The sequence below is a fragment of the Gallinula chloropus genome, assembly GCF_964237585.1.
Source record: "Gallinula chloropus genome assembly, chromosome: 7".
In the NCBI taxonomy this organism is placed as follows: Eukaryota; Metazoa; Chordata; class Aves; order Gruiformes; family Rallidae; genus Gallinula; species Gallinula chloropus.
The window spans coordinates 16,877,390-16,896,359 of record NC_140092.1 but is presented as its reverse complement, the minus strand read 5'-3'; the positions used below and the strand labels follow the sequence as shown (position 1 = coordinate 16,896,359).

The 18,970-nt window shown below is 39.8% G+C and overlaps 1 protein-coding gene across 1 annotated transcript; it reads left to right on the top strand.

Annotated features, from left to right (window-relative positions):
• Positions 1-374: 374 nt before the first annotated feature.
• TXK (TXK tyrosine kinase) lies at positions 375-18,720 on the top strand (the record flags this gene model as incomplete). Its single annotated transcript, XM_084267020.1, has 15 exons — positions 375-492; positions 6,501-6,555; positions 6,791-6,893; positions 7,699-7,904; positions 8,943-9,008; positions 9,719-9,773; positions 10,596-10,675; positions 11,943-12,070; positions 13,200-13,274; positions 14,222-14,393; positions 15,117-15,333; positions 16,118-16,182; positions 16,918-17,036; positions 17,473-17,630; positions 18,652-18,720. The coding sequence occupies 15 exons, from the start codon at positions 375-377 to the stop codon at positions 18,718-18,720; spliced, it is 1,686 nt and encodes a 561-aa protein (XP_084123146.1).
• Positions 18,721-18,970: the final 250 nt, after the last annotated feature.

The following is an 18,970-nucleotide window of genomic DNA, read 5'->3' as shown; positions in this document are numbered from 1 at the left end:
ATTTCTTCTGGATGAGCTAGTTTACCCTTAAGGAGCTTCAGTCCTTCTTCCCCCTTTCATAATAACTGAATTTCTTCAAAAGTTGGGATAAAAAATTAATCTGAACAGAACCAAATGCTGTGAGTTACATCAGCTGTTTTTTCTTTTTTTTTTTAAAGAAATACTTAGCCCTATTAATTACTGATTAATTAATGTATATTTTTCTTTTTTTTTCTGTAAGATGTATGATACTAGAAAGCAGACACTTTTTAAAAACAGATGTGAGATTAGTATCTTTTCTGTTTGGAGCTTTTTTTTTTGTTTTTCTTTTTTCTTCTTTTTTTTTTTTTTTTAAAGAGTAGGTAGGTGGGGTCAAGCAGTATTTGTGGTTTACCATGCTGCATATCAGAGCGAAGACTTCAGCTAGGGCTGTTCTATTGGCACAGCTGATGAAGAGACGTTTGCATTTTCATTTGAACATAAGGGGAGAACCAGACATGATTCTTTCTACCTGTAAGTAAACTGGGATGTGTATTTTGATCTTGCAGTTCCTTGTGTAGCAGCAGTGTGTTTAGCAAATGAGCTTTTTAACTATTGCCATAAAAATACCACCAGGCTTTCTCCTGTGCTGCTCAGGTGATCTCTGCTCAGATTGCTACACTTGACTTCCGAACATGAATCTGCACAAATACGAATCCGTTGTATGATGGATTCAGCAAAGCAACTAATTGTGCATGCTGATAGAGAGATACTCACATATGCTGTCCTTAAAAGCATGTGCAGTACAGCGATAAATAAGAAGTTTGGCGGAGCTAGAGCATCTTTCCCCCAGAGCAGAATTAACAGAAGACAGAGACTCTGGGCTTGTAAAAAGCCGACAGCTTGTCTTTTGAAGTATTATAGACGTAAACTATACTATGGCTTTCTAGTAGATCTTCCAGTATTGCTGAAAACTGACAGATATACCACATCAGGAGGCATACCCTGTGTAACAGTAAAGATTTGGGGGTTTTGGGGTGAAGCTGAGTCTGTAGTGCTAAGCACAATTATCTGCTGATATAACAAGGACTTTGTGCAAAACATGCTGGAGGAATACAAACAAAGTTAGTGCTCTGAGAAACACTGAATCAGAAAAACTCAAGCCAAGAAGCCTACAAACCCCAAAAATTGCACATATAAAGGTGTGTGAATTGGCTACCTATACAATATTATCAACCCAAAGCATACTGCTGGATATTGTGGGACTTTATCAGGACAGCTACTGACAACGATGGACTGTCTCTAAGAAGCTGTGTGTTTCCACTCTTCCTTCTTGGTTTTCATGGGACTATCTTTCAGCTTCTCAAGCAAACAACTGTTCATGACAGCTGGCCAATCTTCCTCTTCTTTCTCCAGCATCCCATCTGCTTTGTTGTGCACGGATAAATGTGTTTTGGGGCCTCTTACGTTGGTTATCAAAATGTCAGCTGTAAATTTTTAGGCTGATCTTCAACACCAGTTTCGTAGTATTTCCACTTCATTGACATATATGTCTTGCCATGTTGCCTTTTCTTGTTTCAAAACTGTATGCCAAAAGGTCTGATCTTAGGCATCAGAATTCGATAGGCTATCATGGCTCTGTGCTAGTGTTGGGATTCCTATTTGTTAACCTGTCACCAGGAAGGTAATATGATACTCTTATAAACAAGTGTCTTCCTCCTCATCTAGTCATTTCTAGAAAGAAAAGTTCTCCACACAATTGAAAAAGGAAGATTTGGCAAATTCTGAATTCAACAGCTTGAATACTCATCTTGTTTGATTTAAACTTGGGTTTTAAGCTACTGCATTTAATTGTTCCATGATGTTACCCCGAGGATCAAAGCCAAATGTGTTTTGGTAGCTTATGTTTTGATAGAGCTCAGGAAAATGTGAGATGAGAGGTCTAGTGGTGGTGTGGATACTAGAGAAACCTTACTTCCTGTGGATTTAAAAGAAACAACCTTTGACCACTTTTCCTGGAAGCTTTGGGAAAATTTTTGGTTATACAGGAAACAGAGAAGTGGGGCCTGATAAAAATGACAGGTCCATAAGGACTTTATTTTAACAGACTTGAAAAAAATTAATTTGCTGTCAAGAAATACGAGAGAGTTCTTGCTGTTAACCTGTATTTCTTTCCTTTGTCCTGTCCAAGCAGCCTGTCCTTTCTGTTATTTGTAATGAATCTTGTCACTGTGTCTCCAAAACATGGAATCAGAAAAGTGATCTCCTTGCAGAAGCACAACTCTCACTGATGCCATCACTGATTAATTTTTAATTTATGAACTTGTCCATGTAGTTACTTGAGTTAGGGACCAGGGGCTCAAGGCTGCTAATAGGGACTTGACTCAACACCCTTTGATAAATCCAGTGTTTTGCTTAAGAAAAGGTTGAAATTGAAGGAAATCACATAGAATAGTTTCGTTTATTTCAGCGATCGGAGTCAGGGTGTAGCAGAAAGAAAGAAGAAATATGGAAAACAGTGAGCAAATTCAAAGAATGTATTCTCAAATTCTCATTTGCATTTGAAAAGATAGTGCTTTTTTGCATTAAAATGTAGGGTTTAAAAAAATTATTATCATATCTTAGTTTGTCTTGTGTCTGTTGAACAGAAGAAAAGAGAAAGGAAGGAAGAGCCTGATTCTCAGGAGGGTGTGTGTAGCTGTGAGAAGTTTCAGGCAGGAAACGCAAGGCTTCCTGTACCACTGCAGTGAGCATTGCTATGGTACCTGGCAGCAGCCCTCAGCGTAAACATCTCCCTCGCCCGCTAGCGGAAGGTCAAGATGTAAGGCAGTTGAATCAAAGTATTCATTCAGCGTAACAAAGCTCTCACAGTTCGCAGCGTTGGCCAAGACTTTCTAAAACAGCATCACAGACCAGCTTTGGCCTTTCCTTTGTGAGTTATGAACTCACTAAAGAAAAATATGATTTTAATCTAGGGGACAGAAAGTGTTGTGCAAGAAGCTTACCAGTGACTAGGGCGGATGTAAAACACATAGATCGGTACATAGGTGTTTGATGCCTAAAGTCCAATTATTCAGAGTAAAACTTCCTGACTTAATTTAACTAAAGCAGATCTTGGCCCCATGAACTGAAGACATCTCTTTATGTTCCTTGATGCTTCGTAGCAGACCTGATGCACTTCCAAAAGGAAATGAGCACTTTGCACTGCTGTAATATATGCTTTTATTACTTTTTAACCGAGTTAATTCCACAAATACTCTGAGAGTAATGCTTGGACAAAAGAATTTGATAAGTGATGAGGTTGCAGAGAACAGATGTGTAAGGACAGGCTTGTTTGCAAGGAGCTGGAGATGCTGCTCTTTAGGATGATAAATATCTGCTGGACTGATAGGCTGTGATTTGACACTTAGAATAGTCCAATAAGGAAACTGAGAAGACGCAAACTGCAGAACTATACAGAAGTTTGTGCTGATCCTCAGGATCCTGTTCAGTGAGGGTTCATGTGGCCCATGGCCTTAGTCTAACCAACCCTTTACTTTTCACCTACAGAACTTGATTAGATTTTGTGATTTTTTAATTGAGTAGACTTTCTAGTCTTCCAAAAATTGCTCCCCAGTTGAAGCACGTGTCCCAGGAAGCACTGTAATTAAAGCTTTAACCTATTACTTTTCTGTGGTTCTATCAACTGGGCAAGAGACAGTAGTTAAATGCATATATGCTTAGGATGTTTTAAGAAACATCATATAGATTAATTTATTGCTAATTGGTTTTTGTACAGTAAAGGTTGGGGGTGGTATCGAGCACAAAAAACATCGTTAACAGGGCAAGTCCAAAATTCACTGAAGGCAAAAAGGATTCCTGAGTTTCGCTATAAAGTTATTGGAATCACTAGGCTCATGAAGCAAGACAGAATTACATGTCCAAAACATTGGTCTGAGCCCCTCACTTTTGTGCTAACAGCCAAATATTTAAAAGCTCATTAGAAGGTAATTCTTACATCACATTGAAACTCTGCTGTGCTGCTTCTAAGTATTTCTGGTAAGTGTTCTATAAGGAGAGCAAGTTGTCTAATGAGGACTAATATATTTAATTAGACTAGATGGTTTAATCAGGAGAAGTAGACAAGCTTTCAAATGTCATATTCCTATTTGCAGATCATTAAATACTTTATGAGCATAGATTAAACCTCACTTTACTGGCTGAAGTAAAAGAAACCCAAGAATTTTTCTAACCATGGTATCCTCTGTTCGTGATACAGAAGCAAATATAAAAAGAAATGAGAACCCAACAGACTCTAGGGCAAGGGAAAAAACACAATTCCTTCTCAAGGTATTTGGTAATGTTTGGTAGGTGGCATGCAATGTTAAACAACCCTTTTTCTAATGAAATTGTCATAACTTCCTCAAAAGACAGTACCTGCAAGACCACGCTGTCATGCATTATGCTTCCAAGGCACTAATTAAAGCTGGTTTAGAGGCACTCACTTCTCAACGCCACAGCACTACTTTACTCTTGACTTCATGGGGTTGATTTGGGGAACAAAAACATTTCTTAGCTGACTTTTTAGAAGCGATTTTCATTCCCATCTTGTTCTTACCTAGATCATTAGCATTCCCAACCCTCTAGTAAAAACATCCTAGAGACTGTGTGCAGGCAAACTTCAACCACTATAATTTTAAACTGCTGCAGGGCAAGTTTAATGCACACTGGAAAATTATGTAGTAAATAACTTGCATTGCCTGTATTTTTTCAGCCTGGGTTCTTCAAAGGAACTGTCAGAGTCAGCTGGCTTGGGTATTGGCTGTATTTTGCATAGCTGGCAGTGGAAACTTTTATCAAACAGTTGATAGCGTCTTCTGATTAATGTAGTCTCACCAGCTTCCCACACAATAGGTTCTTCAGAGGATGCAACAGTTTAAGGGAAATTGCCCCATAACTTTCAAGATAAATACTCTAACCAAAACACATATGAGACAGGTCTCTTCCTCTTCCAGCTAAGAACTAGTTTTGATGTGATCTTTCTGACATCTGACATTGTCCCTTCTTTTTATTAGTACAAGATTTGCTAATTTAGGTACCTTCATAGAGAAAATAATTACGTTTTTATCACATAGTAAAGGTGCTTAAAGTTTTGAGTGCTAGGATGCACTCAGCACACTTGGCTTAAACGTTGGTATTGGACGTAGGCAAACCAGAAGGGACATCCTATTTGTTCCAGGATGCATAATGTCATTAGGATTAAGAAATCAAAAACACCATGAGAAAAACCAAAGAAAAGTAGATGGGATTACCTGGGAGAAAGACATACCTTGTGAAAAACATAACAAGAAAATACGGAGAACCCAGATACTCTATTTCAAATAACTTTCTCAGGCCTCTTTTTGTACCTCTGTGGCAGAGAAAACTCGGGACTCATTGCAGTGGTGTAGAATTTTCTGTCAGTGCAGCTGAATATGACTGGAACCTCATCCCTGCTTGCCTGGCTCTCATGCTTCTTAAGAGAGCGTACATTGCATCCAAGAGCCTGAGTCTTGGCCTGATGGTGCTGCTGCCCTCCCAACTGCCCACCAGCGATGGATGATGGTGAGATGGTTCAGTTCCCTGACACAGCAGAGGGTGATTCTTTGCTGGTTTAGGATCCTGTCGCGCTTCTTTGGAGATGAGATGAGATGAGCAACAGTGTGGAGGGAAAGGCAACGGGACCATAGGTGCCACAGCTTGGCTTGAACTGCTGTGGGAATGCAAGTTGGGGAAAGTAGGTGTCACCCTGCATAGAAGTGGACCAGAATGAATGACAACCATTTATTTAACCTCCTTCAAATCTTCTTAATGCCTCTCAACCTACTGTCCTCCCTGCTACTGGTGCAAGATATACTGGGTGGATTTCTCCTCTGTAAATGTATGATGTATGTGATGGTGTGTCCAATGTATTTTTCTCAGGATTAACAACCGCTTGGCACATAAGTGTAAAACACAACTTTAAACTTGGGCTAGTGCATATATTATAATAATGACTGCAACAGAAAGAGGAAAATCAGTGTTAACTGAAATAATTGAATGTGATACATCTCCTTTAATACGTCATGATAAGAAAAAAGCTTGTCATGCAAGTGTGGTTTTGTATTTGGCTTGAATGATCTAAAACTTATGTCACTGCTGAAGGGGTCAGTTCCCCACTTCCTGTCCCCAATGTTGTTCTCATCCCCTTCGCTGCACTGGTTAGAGATTGCATGTGGTGTGCAGTCAGATTGGTACTGATCTAGTTGACAAGGTCTTGTTTTTTCTGTCTGATTTAGTGATCTGATCTAACTCATCACATGGCCTCGTGCTATGACATTGTAAGGGGGACAGTGGGAGCAGATAGATGGGGCAGCAGGAAATGTCTGCTATCTCTAGTGGGTGCAAATTCAACCTAAATGATTTGCTAGGTGCCTCGCAGCAAGACAGAGCTAATAATGGGGTTATGTACATACAGGAGTCCTTAATCCCGTAAATTCTGTAAACAGAAACACTGCAAATATGGGAAATGTTCTTTTTTACAGATCACACCATCCAGTCTGTGTTCTGCTGCTGCTGCTGCTGCACAGTGCAAAAACGGTATGTGAAATGCTTTAGCTTTTCAGCAATTAGAGTGATCAAAATATTTACAGATAAAGGACATTTTAGAATCCCTCTGCTTCCAGCAGAACTGCTAATCATACAGAATTTTGAAGAAGCCCTACCCTGCATATCCCCCTCATGTGAAGGAAAGCATATATATCCATGAATGAATATTTTAATGTGAATATGTGTAGATATGTACTCACACAAGTACTTCACTTTTCAGAACCAGAGCAACGAGAACTAAAATGAACCTGGAATCTGATACTGGTCTGGTGACACACTACTCAGCCTCTGAACCAGATGTTTCCTATGCATCTACTTGGAAGCGCAGGGTAAGTAGCATTTTGGCAGGTGAAAAGAGAGAACTGGGCTGATGTATCATATGGTGGCTCAGTACCAGAACAAGCAGAGGAGTAACTAACTCTTGGGCATGCAAGGCGTGTAACTGCATAAAGATTATAGAGTAAAGGTATCCAAAGATTCGCACTGATGTAACCACAGCATCACAGTGAGGTTTTCCAAGCTCTCTGTCGTGGACAAGTTAGTTCCTTCTCCAACTTCTGGGTTTTGGTGGATGGAGATGGGAAGAGTAGAACTGCTGTGTTGTGCTGATGCAGGTTTGCCTTGCTCAGCTGACATGTGAAACGTCCACCTCAGTTGTACTACATCCAAGTTGAATAATCTGAGCTTTCAAAGCATAACCAAGTGCACAGCTAGAACTGAACTTGATGTGAAATAAAATGATGATGTTCTTGCTGGTTCACTAAGAAAGTCTGCAGCACCTTCCCTGTTAATTCTCCAGAAAAATGACTGGATGTCTAGACATTGTAACTCCAATGATTTGCATGCTGAGGAGTTGTCCCAAATTTCATACCATGTAGAAGTCACCCTGATTAGGTAGATGGCTTGTTTATTATTATTCACTGTACTGTCCAATGTCATTTGAGCTTCTACATCAAACTACTCAAATGTAAGTCTTGCTGGTTTACAAGTGATGAGGTGATAGAGCTTCACAAGGGGAAGTAATGACCATGGTTAAGTTCCTTTGAGTGACTGAGATGGGTAATAGCAGGGGAATTAAGGAAGCAATAGTAGGGAGAAAAGACTGACTATGAAAGATTTATTTTTTTTCACTAGCGTAAGAGGCAACTGCAGTTTAAGAACAAGCCATTACCCCCTCTACCTGCTGAGGCCTTGGAAGATTACACAGAAAAACCCAGAGTTATTGCACTCTATGACTTTTTTGCTAGAGGACCCTCGGATTTACCACTCAAGAAGTCAGAGGAATACATTATCCTCGAACAGTATGATCCCCACTGGTGGAAGGCAAGAGACCAACATGGGTAAGAGAGTGGGCATCTATTTCAGCCTCCGTACACAGAAAGAATAAGCCCTAAAACAACCCTTGTGAAACCAAGCAGGCAGAATTACACACACACAACAATTTAGGGACAGGTTTGAAAGTGTTCAGCTATGTGCAAGGCACATGGATTGACTGAGAAGACTTTCAGCAGTGTTTGGCACCACAGAAATGAAGGGGAGAGTGGGGGTGGCTGGGATGTGGAATCTAGGATCTGTTGGGAATTCAGAGCTAAGTCCTAGACTCGGCAATATCCTGAGCAACATAAGGATGTTTGGGGACCATGTGAATCACTGGGCTATGAGCCATGTGCAAATCCAGCTTTCCATACTTCAAGTGCTTTACAATGCTGTGTATAAGTATAAACACTTCATAAAGACCAGAGAGATTATTAAGACATGTGCCTGAAACAAAATCCCTGATCTAAAATTCCTGTATGTTTTAGAGATGTAGAAAACCTCAGTTAGAATCCCTTCACATTTATGTTTGTTTCATGTCATTCATCATTCTCCTTTGCATTTTCTCCAGCGTATCCTGTACTGCGATGCTGGGGATGGTCATATGTTATATAATAACTGTCTCCCTTTCATTCAGATTTCTCCTTTAAATGCTTTTTCTTAACTCACCTGTAGTGAGACTCTGGAACGGAAGGGCTCAGACTTCAATTCCCACACTGGGATTCAGTATCTAATGACGTACCCAACAGCAACCTTTACCAGTGATCAAAAGGAAGATGCATATCTTAGTTCGATTAATATTTGACACCATAGCATAACAGAATCATAGAATCATTCAGGTTGGAAAAGATCCTTAAGACCATCCAGTCCAACCATTAACCGAGCACTTCCAAGTTCACCATGAAACCATGTCCCTAAGTGCCACATCTACAGGTCTTTTCAGTAGCACTGGCATGGTGACTCAACCACTTCCCTTAACAGCCTGTTCCAGTGCTTGTCAACCCTTTGGGTGAAGAAATTTTTCCTAGTATCAAATCTAAGCCATCCTCCATATGTCATTTCAGGAATGAAGGTCTAATTCCCAGCAACTATGTTACTGAGAACAAGAAAAGTAATTTAGAAACATATGAGTAAGTACCCTTGAAAATTATAATTGCACTTTCCTTTCTAAAAAGGGATAGGAGTGATATGTTTTAGTGCTTGATCCATTAGTCTCTATTAGACATGGACACACGTTTATTGAAAGCTTTTTTGTTACAAAGTGTAACTCTTGGAATGAAGTGACCCTTTTGATTCAGAACTACTTGCTCACAGAGAGTAATATGAAGTTACAAATACTGAATATTTCAACATTCATTTGCATAAATCAAAATGTGAGAATCCAGGTGTTTCCTCTTTCTATAGGCTCACCACATAATGTCTCTATATTCTGATCTCTTCCTGTTGTGAACATGTAATTGATTGACTAGAAACTAATTTAAATGACTTCAACCTAATTTACTGGAGAGAAAACTAAAATTCTGCAAAATTCTAGAGCAGAGAAGCCTGATGCAGCAAGCAGGGCTGTAAATTTAATCATATTTTGGCATAACTGTTTCCTGACTTTTCTTTTGTTTGAGCTTGTATTTAGTCACAGTGAATGAAGAAAAGAGTTGTCATATTTACAGTGGTCTAAAAAAGTCATTCAAATTAAGAGATGCTTATATACAGCAATAGTTTTACTTGGGGTTTTGGACTAGGAATAGTGTAACTGTTGTTCAGATGGGTTACTGTCATGAAACAGAGAAAACATTAATTTTTAATGGCTGAAAATAAAGAATAGGTTATCTCCTTGTTGCAGGTGGTACTGCAAAAACATAAACAGAAGCCAAGCAGAACTTCTCTTGCGCCAGAAGGTAACTCAGCTTATACAAAGAGCTAACGATATCTAGAAAGATCTACCAGTAGAGGCATCAAAAGCATTATCACAGTCAAATCCAATTCTGTTTGTTGTGCAGTGAGAGAGATAATACTTTAAAATAAAAAGGATTTCTGGGGTAAGCGTACAGTGCAGACTATCCAGACTTCACAGAGTTTTAAGTTGTAGCCCCAGCAAATTGTCTGCAGATTTTCCACACTAGATAAATTGAATTACATGTGGTTTACTGTGCTTATCTTCTGTGTGAAACATTGAAGAGGGCCATCCATGTATCCAGTTAAACGAGGTTAGTGGAGGCTAACAAAACCCCCCATATCTTCCTTACATATAGAGCAAACAATCCAGATTGTGTTCTAGCCCCTGCCAGTTGTCGAAGTGCCTAACTCAGTTAAACTCATTAGGTCTTTGTTCAAGGACTAACACAGGGCTTGGGCAAGACAGACCAGAGAAGAACATCTCAGGTAGAACTGTTTTACAGTATTTCAGTCTAGTGATTTGTACAATTTGATTTTTTTAAATAAATTGAAGTATTCGAAGTATTTTCACTACTTCACACTGAAGGGTATAATTCCCCTAAATTATTTTACTCTGAGCAATTGCCTGTCACTTAGTATTTCCCTGTGGTTAATTTTGCTGTGATACCTACTTGTCTATCAGTTCCCATTCTCCACTGCTTTATCCTCCTCCTAAGTAATAATAGGTATTCCACAGAATTTAGTAATCACCTACAAGCCCTATGTCAAGGGAGGATTATTCAAGCTCAAAAGTGGAAAGTAACTTTACTTGTATTTCTTTTCAGTCCAAAGAAGGTGCATTTGTTGTCAGAGATTCAAGCCAACAGGGACTTCTTACACTGTCGATGTATTCACGGGCTAAAGGGTGAGTTGCTCTGAATGGTTAGGATTTGTGTCAAAATGTGATGAAAAACTCCTCGGGATAAGTGGGCAGGTTGGACATGCAGCACACAGGAACAGGGAACTACTGGGGTGCTGCTCATGCAGAGTTAATTACCCCATGTGCAGAAATGCTGGTAGTGGGCAGCGGATCCAGGACTCGGGGTGCAAATGTCCTACCAAGACAAGATTAACTGCATTCGTTGGAATCCTCAAACAGTCTGCTGTAAAAGGCACTCATCCTACTCATGTCATGCAGGCAGTAAGACCTTGCCTTCTCATCTCGCCCCTCGTTCTACAGCCTTCAGCTGCTGCACCAAACTGCATCCCTTCACAGGCTCTATGCACTGTAAATGCATCCCGGACTCTGTCATCCACAAACTTCTCCTGCTTTTCTCCTAAAATTGGCTCACCTCCTCACTGTGCAGTCTTACCTCTTTTGTCAGAGGACCGCCCCAGGCCTCGCTTTTCCCCCCACATCAGCAGCAGTCACCTGCAGTGTTGACTCTTGAGCTGCACTTTACCCTCCCACATCCTCCTGCATCAGTGACGTCTGTTTTCCTTCTCTTCCTCTTACAAGAAGGCAGAGGAGAGAGGAGCAAGGAAAAGGGGTCACTGTATACAAGGGGGTCACTATATACACAAAACTGGCATTTATTTAACTGATGTTACCACCACTCTCTTCCTCCCCTCCTCAGAAAGGTGGGGCAAGCCCTCCCTGCCACCCCTTTTTCAGCCACAGGCTCACATTTGCAATAGGGTACTGACCTTCAGCAACCACCTCCAGCCTGAAATACAAACCTAGCGTTTTCATTTTGAGTGACCCAGAAAGGAGTAGTAAAAAGCAAGAAAAACATAATGTGGAGAAATAAAGTAAATGTATCAAATAAAAGCTGATGAGGGTGCTTTCGAGAAGCAGAATAGAAAATGCAGTAATGAAGACCATTTTAATTTTCAAAGCTTAGATTCAAGGAAGTGCTGAACTAGGAGGAACATCTGCTAAGTTCCATGCCTGTTTCTTATGGATGCAATGTTACTTGGGCAATAAAAACCATTGTGCAGTATCTCCCAAAGTTTGTGGAGAGATCCACTCAAAGAGGATTTTTTGTTTTTTTTTTTTTTTTGTTTGTTTGTTTGGCTATACATGGCCATTCTAGGTTGAGAACTGTACCCCAAGTTTTCAGGCTTTTCTGTGCTTTCTTTCAAAGTGTAAATTATTTTTACTGGAAATTCAAATCCTTCATTTATTGCAGATATAATAGTGGAGATATTCGACATTATCAAATTAAGAAAAACCACTTAGGACAATATTATGTAGCAGAAAAATATCTCTTTTCATCTGTTCCTGACCTCATCGAGTATCATCAACACAACGCTGCAGGTAATGCTTGCCAGCTGATACGGTTTTATAACTGATGATTTGAAACTCCTTGGGACTTTGAGGGAATCACTTTTCTTCTACCATTTTCCTTATAAAAAGAGACACATGTTTTTCTGTTGCTAATGAAGTCAAATATGCCATGATCCTTTCTGCCAAAGTCATAGCTGCAGTGTGTCTATGCCACGGGGAAATTGAAACAACCAAAACATCTACATATATTACTTGAACCTTACAAAGCTAGATTATGTATTTACCTGCTCTGTATTCTCTTGGTTCATATTTGACTGAATGGGACCTGTATGACATTTGTTCAATATTCTTTCCTTCTCTACAACAAGGACTTGCCTGCGTGCAGTTTAAGAAAAGCAGGAGCTGTGCTGTGCATCGGCAGGCAGCATTCTACTGATAGTGGGAAAAAAACCCACCACACGAGCAATCAAAGGTAGAATTAGGGTGCACAAGGTCCCTCTAAGACTGGCTTGCAGCCTACCAAAGTTAGCCACCTCTAACCATTGGTTTTTACAGCAACAGCAGCCTTCTGTAATTTTTAGCATTAAAAAAAATGCCCATCGCCTTGGTTCTGCCCATCATTTTAATAGGATATAACATGGTTTTGCCCTGAATGAGTTGAGATGGGAAAAAAGGAAGCTTACTCATATTAGTGAGGAAGGAAGATATGGGAATAGGCAGAAACTTTTGCTGGAGGGAAGAGGATTGTTGGAACTGCACAAAGCAGGAAAGGACCTGAAAGTAACTTTGGGAATAATGAATGAACGCAGGGAGTCCTCAGTGAGGGATGCACTCGCTGGTACTGTTAACTCATGAAGTCAAAGAAAATGAATGACAGACACAAAAATATTGATAGACTCATTTAAATCACTAACATTGTACAAACAAGCAAGAGTATCACTTTTATTTGTATGAAAGTATAGATATTTCTGTAGTCAGAGCCCTATTGAATAGGCCTCAATTTCTTCTCACTGTGGGGTTTTATCTGAACAAGCTTAACTTAAAGATATAAGAAACATACGTCAGATTTCAAATATTTTTGCTTGAGAAGAAATACGATGTAACGTGCTTTAAAATGAAGCATTTGGTCAACAGAATACGGTTGCTTTATCTCCTACAGGTCTTATCACTCGGCTCCGACATCCAGTTGGATCAGCCGGATGTTCTTCACCAGCAACAGCAGGATTCAGTTATGGTAAATTTTTAATCTCTTTTTGGTGGAGAGTTAGGTATCTGCCTAGGCAAGAATTTAGATTGTGTTCACCCAGCTAATGATTAAGTTGTATCTGTGCAATTTCCCAGTGATAAGAAACACACAAACAGCAGCATATTCACCAGAAACAGACAGTGATTTCTCCATAAGGTGTCAGAACCAAATGAGACACCTGACTCGAGTCCTTCTGATCAGCGACTGTTGTGTTTCTGTTACAACCACCAGTGCACATCAGAGCTACCTGGACTTTTCTAAGCAGGCTTAAGACTCAGATATACATTAAATAACTTTTCAGTTTGATTTATTGAAATGCTTAGGAAATTGAATATCATTTATGGGGAAGATTTTTCCTTGTCAGTTCTGCAAGTTTTAAAAATAAAATCATATACAGTATTAGAAAACAAGCAATAAATGCCAGTTCTGTGTGTATAGATCAGGAAGCTTATAGCATCTGTCTGAAGACAGGAACCTCCAAAGTCACGTATGTTTCCTGCTAATATTTCCATTAATCTCGAGGTTCATAATTTCTGAAGGGCAGAACTATTGTGGTTATTATAATAGAGGCAACCACTACCTATTTCTGCAGCACTGCTATCCATCCAGAACTGGCTCAAAGTTCAACATGGCATATGATAATGCCAAAAAAGTTCTTACATGTATTCAAAGCTAAATACTGGTGTTATCTGCTAGCCTCAGACTTCCCTAAGGTAAGTAATTTAAAGATTTATCACATTCTACAAGCTGTACAACAACATTTACATACAAACATATAGGAGCATGTGGAAGTTTTTAGATATTTAAAACTCATGCTATAGCTGATGAACAATGGTGATGTTTTACTGCATGCATTACCCTCAAATATTAGGTGTGTCTCCCTGAGCATGACTCAGGAGAGCTGACCTGACTGTTGTATTGGGTTGTTTTTATAGAGCAGTGGGAATTAAACCCATCTGAACTGACATTCATGAAAGAACTCGGGCGTGGGCAGTTTGGAGTCGTTCAGCTGGGTAAATGGAAAGGGAGCATCAAGGTTGCCATCAAAACCATCAATGAAGGTGCAATGTCTGAAGATGATTTCATTGAGGAGGCCAAAGTGATGATGTAAGTACAAAAACTATTGTACCTGACAATCGAAACTGATATGTCCAGTAAGAAATAAATACAACATAATTCCATTTAAAACAAACAGACAAACCAGTTTGATGGGAATGGTGGATGTACAGGACAGAAAGCTGATATACAGGTCTGAATGAGACTGACAGAGATGCTTGCTGTGCCCATTGCAGTCTCTCTTTAGAGTGTGCACTGCTTTGTGCCTTGGACCTCAACAGGGAGTAAATGTGATGATAAATAAATGTGCTTCTACAACTAGTCTTTCCTCCATACCTCAGTGCCTCCAGGACCACTGGCAGTGCTCATACCTAACTGAAATTTTTTCAGAAACTGTATTATTATTTCTGCTAATTTTGTAGCTTAGGGAAGTATCCAGAGTGGCTCTTGGCACAAAAAGAAGCCTAGAAAAGAAGAACCCTTGCAGGGTCATGTCTCCTGCCTGAAAGCCAGCATAACTAAGCCTTTCCATTTTACATCATCCAGACCATGCTTTGCATTCACTGCGTTTATATAATTGATGAATGATTATTCAAAGAGTACAGGTTTTGAAGGAAATTGTAGGCAGAAATGTGTTAGAGTGGGACAACTCTGACACCAGTTGAATACAGTTTATCAAGTACTGGAAGTATTTTCCAAAACTGTCATGAGAATCAAAGGTTAATTACCTGCCAAGGGTAAATGCTAGCCTGTCTAAGATGCAATTTTAAATAGGAAACTGTCCCACCCGAAGCTGGTCCAGCTGTATGGAGTGTGCACACAACACAAGCCTCTCTACGTCGTGACTGAATTCATGGAAAACGGCTGCCTGCTCAATTACCTTCGGCAAAGGCGAGGGAAACTCAGCAGAGATGTGCTGCTGAGCATGTGCCAGGACGTGTGCGAAGGGATGGAGTATCTGGAAAGGAATAGCTTTATTCATCGTGATTTAGTAAGTACAATAGGTTTTCTGAAGTTCTTGGTAAATAGTGGCAGTATAGGACATGTTGCTACATTTTTGCGACACTAAGACTTCAGCCCCGTGAGATCTAAGAAGTCAATAATGTTTTCCTGCCAGCTTTCTTTAAAAAAAAATAATTAAAAAATAAAAATCTTTGTCTATCTACATTTTTCCTGCTCCCTACTGCCTTACCTCGACGCTGTGATATCTGTGTGTCTTCTCTGCCTTACCCCTCATACACAGAGAACCACAGGAGAGGAGCTTGTTTCCTTACTCTCTGCTTTTTGTTCAATGTTCCCATCAGGGTGCAGAGATGAAATCTTCTTGTTCTCCTCCCTAGTTGCCTGCAGAGATATAAAATATTGAATATTTCCAAGGAGTTCCTGATTTCTGTAATGAAAAAGTAACAAAACAGATGTAAAAATTTGCTTTGAGTGTGCTAATGCTGGTGTTCAGGAAAATATCTGCCCAGATCACCAGACTGTGCAATCTAAAATTCTTTTCACCTTTCAGGAATAGGTACAAATATTGGAACTCATAATATAAACATTTAAGATTATATATGCTACAGATGAGTAACTACAGAGTAGTCAAATATGCTCACTGACTTAGAGCCAGAAATTCACTTGAATTTTTGAGCAAGACACTCATGTCCTTTTAGAATATAGACAGTATCAGATAAAACAAAAATGATCAGCTGTATTTCCTAAATATATGTATATTTCCTAGAATGCTTTTGCAAAGATTTAAGATATATTTATCTCATTTTCCTCAGGCTGCAAGAAACTGTTTAGTCGATGCTGAGCACATCGTTAAAGTATCCGACTTTGGCATGGCGAGGTACGAGGCCCTTTTACGCAGGTTTAGTGAGTACCTACTCTCAGTCAGCTGCACCATGACCTCAAGTTAACCTCATTGCTTGATTTGGGGAATCCCATTGCAGTCATTTTTTAAATTCTAGTGGAAATTATATTGTTGTTCAACTCTTCTACCATGAAGAAGAGTGTCCTCCTCTTGCTCTTGGTGCATATTAGGCAGGTAAACAAAGTGCCTGTAAAACTTCAGGCCATAGAAATTTCCAGCGCGCGCACGGCTGCCAGAAGCTTGAAGAAACAAGTTCCCTGAGTTTTTGGAGCAGTGGGGAGGACAGAAAGTCCCTAGAGACAGACCCAGGTGCTGGTGGTGACCTTTAGAGGTGTCAGTGGCTGCGTAGGTCAGGCGGGCGGCAAGGAGGACCTGCAGGGCAGGCAGGAAGTGTGATGTGTGCTGCTCTAGCAGGGAAGTGGTTTTTCTGCTTAATGAGAGGACCAGCCAAATGGAGAAAGAGACCAAAGTGCACCCTGACAAGCTCAACCCAGAGAAATGTCGCTCTGCCCTCACAGAGGATGTGCTATATTTTATAGCTGAGCTGATTGAATGACCAACTGCTACCCAAGGGTAGCTCCTCTTCGGTGCTTCTTTGTTTCTAAATCACACTTTATTTTATGGAATTATAAACCATCTGTGGAACTGTTGCCAGAACGGCTTGGCATTTAACTATCATTAAAATATACACTGTTTCTTGTTTTTCTTTAGGTACGTCATTGATGACGAATATATCAGCTCTTCAGGTGCCAAGTTTCCAGTCAAATGGTCATCTCCTGAAGTCTTTCATTTCAAAAAGTACAGCAGCAAATCAGATGTCTGGTCATTTGGTGGGTTCATTAAGTTAATGTGCAACATACTGAGTTTCCCTAAAACTACTGATGTGTCTTAAGAAAGTTTAACTTTTTACTGATGCTACCTCTCTTGAGTCCTTCCCATTCTTCAAACCTTGCCTATATTGGATGAGTATGATTTTAAATGCTTAAATACTAAATTTTGACTGAAATGTGCATTCTTTGTACATCTCCATTAGCCCAATAAATGTTCTGCTCAGTTTCACAGACCACTATCTTAGATATCTTACAAGAGAGCAGAATTATATAATTTGAAAATGCTTTTTTGTAGTCTATCATCATTCCACTCATGTTGCCCACGTTTTCATGCAATACACAAAAAACCCGAGGGTTTTCTATGCTTTTTATGTTGTTCAATAGCTTGTGGGTTTGGGGTTTTTATTTTGTCCTAAATATGTTGGTTCACTTCTAGGTGTGCTGATGTGGGAAGTTTTCACAGAAGGCAAAATGCCTTTTGAAAGTAAGCCAAATTCTGCAGTTGTCCGTGAGATTTCTGAGGGTAACCGACTTTATCGACCACATTTGGCATCACATACCGTGTACAAAGTCATGTACAGCTGCTGGCACGAGGTTTGTTGCCCCTTTCTTCCTGTGATATTACTTAGTATTAATTTGCAATGTGGATCCAAAAGCAATCTTGAAAGAAAAAAAAAGAGGCACTAAATCTTTATTTCACACCTGTGGCATGCTCAGTATCTCTCACTATGGTTTACAAACCTCTGTTTCTTTTTGCTGTTAGATCTAATAAATCTAAAGCACATTATCAGTAGAATAGGTCTAGGCCATGCTTGATTTTGAGCATGTCCGTATTGCCTCGCTGCTCTACTGTGTCAAATGTAATACCATTTTCCACACCTCCATATGGTGCATAGCTTTCTCTAGCTTTGCTGTATATGATAACCTTAACACATTCATCTACAAACTGGTTATTCCGAGTAGATGTGGATTTCAAACTCCATTTTTCAGGTGCACATCACTACAGCTCCTAGGCTGCACCTCTTCCACCCTCTCTACTCTCATATAGCACATGATGTTCCTTCTTCATTTCTCCAGTACCTATTTCTTTCTAAATGGGTGTCAAAACATTGATTTCATCAACTTCACCCGACTAATCCCTTCAGGTCCCCCTTTCTCTAGTGTCTACAGGAAATAAATCTTTGATTTTAGATAGAACATCTCCTGTCTGCCATCACCCAGGAGTTTGCTCCATGCTGAGCTGCAATACATCATATAATAGATACAACAGTGAAGATCCTTTTTCAAAAACCCAGGAAACATTCCCAGGTTTCATGGTTTCTTGAGAGGTAGTGCTTTCCCTTGACCCACTGCAGGGCAGAAATCCTACAGTTCTGTCCCAGTATTGAAATAAAGGCATTTTAGGAATGCTTGGAAAAGTGGCTGTGCTCACACTGCTGATATAATGAAGATTACTTTTTCCTTCACATGATAAACTTGATTTTTTCTTCTGGATTAATAAAATTAAATTTCAATTTAAGTGGTAGCTCATATGGACTTGTAACCATTGTTTGAATTCTGGCACTATAATTGATCAATCTGCTAAGATAAATTCATCCTCTGCTTTTCTTTTCAGAAACCTGAAGGACGTCCTACTTTTGCAGAGTTGATAGAAACCCTCACAGATATAACAGAGATGGGATAGTCGGAGACTTTACATGAATGTATTTACTGAAAGTTTAGCATTAAGCATGTCAGTAACATAGCTGATACAGAAAACTTCAGCCTTCTATAGCAGTCTCCAACTGCAGTAGCAGCTTCTTACATACCGAAGCAGCTGTTGAGGCTTGGCCTAATATTTACTCATTCGAGAAAGATACCTCAGGATCCTGGTTCAGGACTCTCAAAGCTCTGTTTTCATGATTAGGAAGAAAAATCTGCCTGGAAAGAAGTAA